Below are 8,694 nucleotides of genomic sequence, written 5' to 3'. Positions count from 1 at the left end.
AATTTATGAGCACTACTTTTACTAACCATACAAAAATCGGCTACTGCAATAATAAAAGAGTCCGTGGCTAAAAATCTTAGCGTTAGGAGCAGTTGAATGTGCGGTGGAATTGAATTATTTCTGAAAGTTCCCATTTAAAATTAAAACATAATTATATCAATTAACGTATATAAAGTGTTAAAATTAGCATGAAGCTCTTTATTGCATGTGTCTGATTATTCGTACTCACACACTCGATATGTAAAACAGTGCAGGAATAATGTATAGATAATATTTAAACAATTATATTGAAAATTATTATCTTTCTGTGTTATAATACAATTTGTGTTTTATTTTATCAAGGACTAAAATAAAGTCATCTTTTGATAAACGTAGTCTTCGTATAAAGTCATTATTATTAAGAAGTTCGAACCAGTTAATCCTGTTTTTAATTATTTTGGATTTTCGTCGATGAAATAAAATGTTTTCCTCATCTTTATCAGAAAATGTATCGTTCAACAACCATTCTAAAGAAGTTTGTTCAAGATTCTGCATGCTCTATATGAAATATTTCAGTACATGATTAATTTATCACATATGTAATAATTTTTTTGCATTTTGAAATATTTCAACATTACTTAATGCAAGGAAGATATTTATTTTTTCGGTATAATTACCTGTCAATATTAAAGTACAAAAATTATGTTAATGTGTGTTTCACACAAAAATTTAATTGAAGATAACTATAGTATATGTTTTTATGCCTTTTCTGTTAATCAATATAATAGGTTAAATCTCAAATGAATATTTACTATATTGAAATAAATTTTTAATAAATTATGCAATAACATAAAAAGCTTATTTATCACTATACCAAGTGGTTATTTGAATTTTCAATTAAAAATAAATTGTCAAAGCATCTAATACACATACTGTTTATATCAAGCTACAAATTGCCGCCACACTACTTCAAACTTCACAAAGCTGCGTGAAATTAATCGAAGTTTACAATCTCTCGAATAACCAACATCTAAACTCAAAAATTTTCAGTTTCTGCATTGGTTGGTACCACTACTTAGTTATAATTAGCTTAATAGAAGTTTGGTAGGAGTAGCCCTTAGGTCTTCAATTAGAAACCAAAAGGGCCACCAATAAGCTCGCTACATCCTTGAACCCATCTTGAACCTGTCAAAAGTCTCGTGTACTAACCATTTGGCAAAAACTGATTCTATAAAAAATGACGTCATCTGGCTTTTCAATCACTGCTGCCAACCCAAATTTTCATGTTCAGATTTTTACTCGCTATGTTGTACATGAGGTTTGCCTGAATTGCTCCGTTACACCGGCCCCAAGAAAAAAAAAAGTCGTTGTAGAATCTTATATAATTTTATAGTAATACTTGCTTTGATGGTACATACATACTAATTTTAATGAAAAATGGTGAACGATGAAGTTTTGGAGTCTGGTAAAAAATCTTTGCCAGTTTTTAAAAATCCAACATTCCAACAAAAATTTCGGCCGACAAGTAGCTCTGGGAAAAAGAGAACCTGGCGATCTCTAAAACAAGTCTTGGCTCAGGAACGCGCATTACCTTGGCCGACTAACGCTATTCATTGTAAATATATTATTATTAAAACAATATTACCAATATCCGTCGTGTATTATCTTTGAATTAGGTAATTAAATTTCAGACAGTTCAATTAACGCGCCACCTAGCTTCAAACCAGCTAAGAAATACTCGGATATTTCTGGACTGCCGGTAAATTGCAATTTATGAACGAAGCTTTTGGTTACTAACAGAATTGATAACACATCGATATACAAACGTTATTTATTTCACGATTTTAGGCACGATACACAGATCCTCAAACAAAGTTGTATTACGCGACAGCCGAAGAATTCACAACAGTTCGAAGCCTACCGATGGATATAACTGCCGGATATCTGGCCTTGCGTGGTGCATCCAGCATTGTTGGATAAACCAATGCTTCTACAAAATTTCATTGTTTATCCCCTAAAGCAAACTTTGTACTCCCTAACACTCATTAAGAAATAAATAGAGAATTCATTTTTCAATTATTTTTGCCTTTTTTTTTATATTTTACACAATTCTTTATTACCATAGTTATTAATATTAAAAAAGCTTGTCCATTATAACTTAGCATATGAACTAAAGACTAAAAGGAGTGGTATGGAGGTCCTTGTAATGCATTATTGTTGTTCGTGGATCGACCACTAATATTTTTTTCCTGACGTACTTAGTACACCTTGCCTATCTGATATTCCTATTACAATATGGGCCATTAACAAATTTGCAAAACAATTTGCATTTAAAAAATTGAATAGCATGATCTATTGAAATATTGCCTGGCAATGTACATATCTTAGCACACCGCTTTTAATAATGCTTAAATGTTGTAACGTTAAAGTCATTTTATTCCAAGTCAGGCATCTCTTCATCATCGCTATCAACACCCTCCCCATCATCTAAATCATCGAAATTTGGTTTACTGTCATCTCCAACTCCCAAACCTCCTAACTTACGCATCATCTGAAAATAAATTAATGGCTCTTAATGAGTTCAACCTTTCAAAAGTAGTCATTCTTTATTATTACCGATTCCATATTAGGACTTCCTAAGTCTCGCATGCCCATATCATCTTCATCATCACTATCGTCTTCATCCTTCCATTTGTTAAAATCGCTCTTTAACCAATGGGCTTTTTTCTCCTTGGTAAGACGTGGCCAATAAGGTCCATCTTCTTTCTTCGAGAGAACTAGCTCAAAGGATCTACCTCGTAAGTTTTGAATGCTTTTGTCCGGGTCAATCTCTTTATACAAATTAATCGTAACTTCGTATTTCTTTTTCTCCGTTCCACCAACACCTTGGAAATATATCTTTTCAGGTTCGATTTTGATAACATGATCCTTACATTCCTCTAAGCAAATTGTAACAAATAGAATATCTTTTCTCTGCGCCCATAATACTGGTGGAGGAGGTAATCTGAAAGAATTGATTTTCGCATGAAAAATATTACTTAGCGCCCACAGTGATTGCAATCAAATAGCACGAGTATTCGAATTCATTATAGGTTAGAAATAAAAATGTAAATTATCATCACGAAAAAATGCCAGTCATTACAACACTGGGTAGTTTTAAGTCAACTTAGAAAAAACAATGCTCTAATAGAGATTTAAAAATAACGAAAATAAAAGAATAATCGATTACAAAAGTTTTTAATCCAACTCAGCATTTGAATTTGTGTTTTTATCGCTAGAATGGTGTTTCGGCAATCGCTATCAGTTAGCCATGCAGCACGAGGCCGTATAAAAAAATAAGGCCAAACAAGCAGCCGATCATAGAAAATATGATTTATCGTTATATATTTCGGGACAAGAATTTATAAATAATCAGAAATGTGCCGGCATTTAGTATAATTTCTAGAAATTTCGAGAATCAATAAAATTGTACAACATGGCGGTGCCTTTGAAGCCGTAGACCGACACTCTCCCGTATTAACTTAATACCGAAGATATAGTTTCACGGAACGACAGCGGTTTTGATAATCGTGATCAGAAAAGCAATTGCAACGAGGGTTTAAGTGAATTTTATTATACTTACTGGCCTTCTTGCGTCATTTTTCACAGCTTCGTTAGCAAACACAACGCACTTACCAACCGTGCCCCGTTAATCTATTTCGATTTATTCGATATAGGTCCAAACGCGACAATCGACCAAACAACATGGTTGCGAGATATCGATACTCGCTTCCGGTATAATTTAAATTTATTCGTCCTTTTTGAAAGAGTTTACATTCAACACTTAATATACAAACATATATCAATTTCCCTCGAAAAACTATTAAAAATGTACTACTAAATTAAATTCTATAGTGAACAAATACTATTAAATCGTCGAAACAACAAAAAATTAAAAACAAAAAGAAAAATAAATAGGAATTATATTCTTATATACACGTTTTGAGATCAATTTTCATGACTGTTTTAAAGAAAAAGAATATATACAATTATTGAAAATAATTAAAATTCTTGGAAAGTTGTTGAATTTGGAAAAGAAAAAGAATAGCAAGATGTGGAGATAGTAATAATTAATGGATGTAGAAGTAAACGATAAATATATCGAAAAAGATGTAATAAGATCACAGGAATAATAAAATGGATCTCATAATACGGAATATATTATTTTAGTGCCGATTGGTGCTTTTTTTATCAACGTAGTTTATCGTGCTAGAAGACAAAGCGAGTGATGCGTATTTAGCGAGGAAGTGGAAGGAAGGAGTCAGGGAATTGTAGGTCAGCGCGTGGAGGGGCGCCCTTCTATCGTGGCTGAGCCGTGGTGGATCGTGGCTACGAACTAACTGGACAGACAGTACAGTCGGAGAGTGTACACATACAACCTGATACAACAGTCTCTTTCTCTCGCGACTTCAATTCACTCGATGGTGCTCATTATTCATCCATTTAAATCCTGCTCAAACTGATAGAATGCATTCTTCCTTATTCTTCGTCGTTACAACTCCCTCTTCAAGCTTGCTTTCTCCCAAACACTATTGACTCTTGCTGTTATTTGCATTGTTCTTGGAAAGAACGCCGGAGAAACTTGTTTGGATTTAGTTTTTCGGTTCGCCTAGTGTGCAGTGACAGGTGGAGCTGTGGGGTGAAACTTTGTTTACAAAGTGGGATTAGACAGAAACATAGGTTAAAGAAGAGGAAGAGGGAGAGAGAGAGAGAGAGAGAGAGAGAGGGGGGCTCGGAATAACGGAGCAGTCCTGCGTATAATGAGACTGGATTCGTTTTGACGCGGGTTTAGCGACTTGTTGCAGCGACCTAACGTCATGTCGACGAGTTCTCTCTTTTACAAAGACAAATATGGAGTAAGTACCTTGTTTATTTTTTCTTTTCTCTTCCTTTCTTTAATCTTACCTATTAGCCCTTATCGCCTAACCGATTTCTCAGAGAAACGAAACTAATAAAAGAAAGAGATACGTTATCTATTTGCCGAGTAAGTACAGGTAGATTGTAGCAGTATATGAAATTTTTTCAAGGATGATAAACGTATTGAAGTTTTAAAGGGTACAATAGCTTATCTCTCAATCCATTGTAAAAGATATTGTTCTCCGAGTACTACAAACGTTGGATATAATGCGATTTTGGCAACAATTGAATCGGGTAAGATTGACTTTAATTGGTGTTGATTATGATAGAGAGCGCGAGCAAGCAATTGAAGATTTAATCTTTCGTCTAGAAAGTTAGCACGCTCGACTCTCTTTCTCGTTTACGATGATTGCAATTACACTATGGGCTATATTTCGGCAGAGCTCTGCAGTTGTTTTTCGTTGACCTTGAAGCAGTAGTAATTATCGAGGGGCGGCCGTGGCCGAATGCAGTTACATGGGAGCGATTATCGGCGAGAAAAGAAGAAGAATGCGGCGTCGCGTGTAGGGAATGGCAAAAGGCATTATACATATATAGTGTCTCGTATGTGTTACAAGGCTGAAAAGCTGATATCTCGTTAACGCATCGTGCCGTTTCTTTAATTATTAAAGTTTTTAACAATTCTTCTGAAGATGTTGGCCTTGCGTGGGTGTACGGCCAACGGAATCGTCTTAACAAGGACCGCTACGGCTTAAGTCGCTACTGCGACGATCTCATTGACGCAGTCGCCGAGTCATCTATCGGGAAAAGAAAACAACTTACAATGAAACTGCACATCATGAAAGACTAAAGTGGTTATCCATCGAAGGAGAGTCGGAGGCTACTTTAAATAAAAATACCTGATTGCTTGAAATCTCTCACGAGTATCACTGGAATCGTGCGAGAATCCCGATCGCACGTAATAACCGGCCACCTGAAAGTTCAACCGGCAGCAAAGGTGTTTCGTTTAGTTACATAATTATTGGATAAGAGATAACCTATCACTGAAATGGAAAGTCTCTCGGGATCAGGAGGATGGATGGAAACGGTAGGGGAGCGAGGAAAAAAGTTCCTAAATTATAATAAACGAAAGGACGGACGATGCAAGCAATTCTCTTCGAACGCTCGATAATTATTGGATAAGTATTATTGGCTTGCATAATTATGAGTGATTTATTGCGCGGGATGAAAGTGCGTAGGCGGAGCGATCGGAATTATGACGGGTTTGTAAAGTGATTTTTATCCCCTTTCACACATGTTCATGTTTTTTCTTGGCTTTCCTCTCGAGGCGGACAGGACTCGACAGGAGTCCCCGAGGGGTGAAAGTCTTACGTCACGAAGATCGCTCGGCGCTCGCATCTCTCTTATTACGCCTTGTGCCGCCCGCCAGCTGGACCCCACGCAACAAAACGGGTTCTCCGCCGTTCTACGATGTTCGTCTCTCAGCGTGAAAACGTTACTCTCTTTCCTTCGATATAATCAGCCTGATCAGTGATTCGGTTTGTTGCGCTCTGCTCGTTTCTCCTTTCGCGGCGGCGTACGTACAAACATTATTGTAATGATACAGTATTAGGTTAGGTACACGCCGGAAACGCGCCGTTGCCAGATCGTCCATCTACGAAAGTACGAAACACACGAATGATCGCTTAACAAAAATGGCGGTGCATCGAAACTTTGTCAACACATGGGAGACTCGGTTCAGGGAAAAAAAGAGACTGAAAAGACTTTCTTTTTCTTTGTTTACATTAGGGTATACACCGTATTCGGGAATCTTCGAAGTAGCTAAACTGTGACTAGCGCATCGGCTGTTATTTCCGCTTTGTCCTTGCGGCCAGCAGCTATACGTCGTTTAATATAACTCTGTGAATTGTCATAATTCATATAATGAGTTTTATCACCTTCCACCGTATCCTTATCAATCGAAAGCTGATTGATTTTACACCCGTTAATCCTTGTAGCGCCGGAATATCCGCGCGATTGAATCTTAATTTCTACTCCGTCTTAAATGCAGCTCTTGCGTGAAGTGATACGGAAAATTTATGCATTTCCACGAAGAGAGAAAGTAGCGATTAACAATAACGTTTTGCAAGGCTTCGTTAAGCCAGACCAGTTCGGCTTGAAGAAATATAATACAACGGCGTACCTAGTCGCTAAACGCTACAATTTCTCTGAGTAAAAAAGAGAGGGAAGCCTTCCGAAGCCCCCGACAGGCCCGTTCTTCGAAATTCTAACCTTTATTCGCGGTGATGCGCGCGCATGTGCGTTTCGGACGCCATGTTTGGGTTATGGCGACAACCGGCGTGCACGTTGTCGCTAGGGGGCAGGGGCCCCGCCGCCGCCGCCCCGGTCCAGGAACGGCCAGGTTGTCATTTCCGGTGGCCCTTCGAGCGTTCCAATATACTTCCAATGTGAATAAATTGCGAAGTGGATATGCGAGCCAAGTTCAGGCCGCAGAGTGGATCCCGTGGTATAATAGCGTGGCGCGGTTCGACTCATGTGCAATTTCCAGCTAACGGGAATGTTTGGCGAAGAAAGCAGCAATTAAGAGCATTCCTGTCGAGAGGATCGGCGCTCGGAAAACCGACGCTCTTAACTGTATTAATGCATCGAGAGAATCATTGCGATACGCATCCTGCGCCTGCCGAGAAGCAGACGGGTCAAGGTCGTAAAAATATAAAAAGGAGCGGCCGAGTGGGTTAGCGAGGTAGCTGACCGTTCGTTTTGTAAGACTCTGCGCATCCGCTACACTCGCACGCCTTTTACCTTTCTTTCTCCTTTCTTCGCCGATGACTTACTATGTACAGACAGTCTGTTATTACGCTACCTCCTTCCCCACTCATCTTCGACGTTTCATTGACCTGTACGGAAGTCCACTATACGTATACGGCTTCCTCCAGTTCCTCCCTTCCTAACCTCTCAACCGTGCCTTCCTCGCGATCACGACTTCTCAAAACCATACGCCCAACCACTTCGTCTCCTCTCCTCCTCCATTAAAATTCCAATATTTCCATGTGCAGTCACAATTCGCGCTTATCAAACAACATATTTTTCCTAACCTAAGTAACGGACCTTAAGAAGCAAATATTTTCATGATTTTTCAGCAACGAGGACTCCAGTCGAACTAGTATCGCTTCGTCGAAAAAGCTCGAACGTGCGAATGGATTTTTTGTACAAGGACGATAAAAGTGATAATTATAATTTACAACGAATGGAGCGGCGTTAAGCTTTGCAAATATGTAAAACCAAGCAAAATAAGAATTTCGAACCAGTGGAAAGTTACATATCGAATAAATTCGATACAGGTTGTGGTTTTTTCAGGTATGATTTCCCTTGCGAAAAGAAACGTACTGGTCGAATATCAATTAGAGATATGTTATGGTGTGTAGAAGCAGCAGGGAGTACATAAACATGTTAATACTAGTATTTTTAAACGTAGTAGCAGTGTTGGTGATTTTTCGTTTAAATCTTTGTAGAAAAGCTGGTGTAACTGGTTGATTGGAAGGAACGAAACACGTGTGATCTCGTAACGAGTTGGCTAAATATAATCGACGAGTAGAAAATGCAGGGCCCCCCGCCTAGGCGCCGGCCGCTGCCGCCGACCGCGTGCTTCATTTTAGTGCGTTGCGTATAGCGTGTGTCGCTAAACTCGAGTACTCGACTGCTCGATCGCTTCTACAGTAACATCGGCACAGCTGGCGCGGACAGTCAACGCGAGCCTATACCCATACACGCTTCCTTCTGTTTCCTTCCAGTTTTCTATCCACTTCGACCGATATATAC

The 8,694-nt window shown here is 38.6% G+C and overlaps 2 protein-coding genes across 2 annotated transcripts; one reads left to right on the top strand and one right to left on the bottom strand.

The window, feature by feature from the left end:
- Nucleotides 1-837: 837 nt before the first annotated feature.
- LOC136781201 (INO80 complex subunit C) lies at nt 838-2,055 on the top strand. The gene is made up of 3 exons (XM_066740001.1): nt 838-1,594; nt 1,671-1,738; nt 1,828-2,055. The coding sequence occupies exons 1-3, from the start codon at nt 1,417-1,419 to the stop codon at nt 1,957-1,959; spliced, it is 378 nt and encodes a 125-aa protein (XP_066596098.1). The 5' UTR covers nt 838-1,416; the 3' UTR covers nt 1,960-2,055.
- On the bottom strand, nt 2,048-3,741 carry p23. The gene is made up of 3 exons (XM_066740000.1): nt 3,602-3,741; nt 2,596-2,983; nt 2,048-2,530 (listed from the first exon to the last, which is right to left on the bottom strand). Exons 1-3 carry the CDS (start codon nt 3,616-3,618, stop codon nt 2,414-2,416), a joined length of 522 nt encoding a protein of 173 aa, XP_066596097.1. The 5' UTR covers nt 3,619-3,741; the 3' UTR covers nt 2,048-2,413.
- Between the last annotated feature and the right edge of the window lie 4,953 nt (nt 3,742-8,694).

Source organism: Prorops nasuta, unplaced genomic scaffold, assembly GCF_024137725.1.
Source record: "Prorops nasuta isolate Cenicafe-Biocafe unplaced genomic scaffold, Cenicafe_Pnas_1.2 PNAS00022, whole genome shotgun sequence".
Classification (NCBI taxonomy): Eukaryota; Metazoa; Arthropoda; class Insecta; order Hymenoptera; family Bethylidae; genus Prorops; species Prorops nasuta.
The sequence above is the reverse complement of the archived record's forward strand: the minus strand, read 5'-3'. Positions and strand labels throughout refer to the sequence as shown.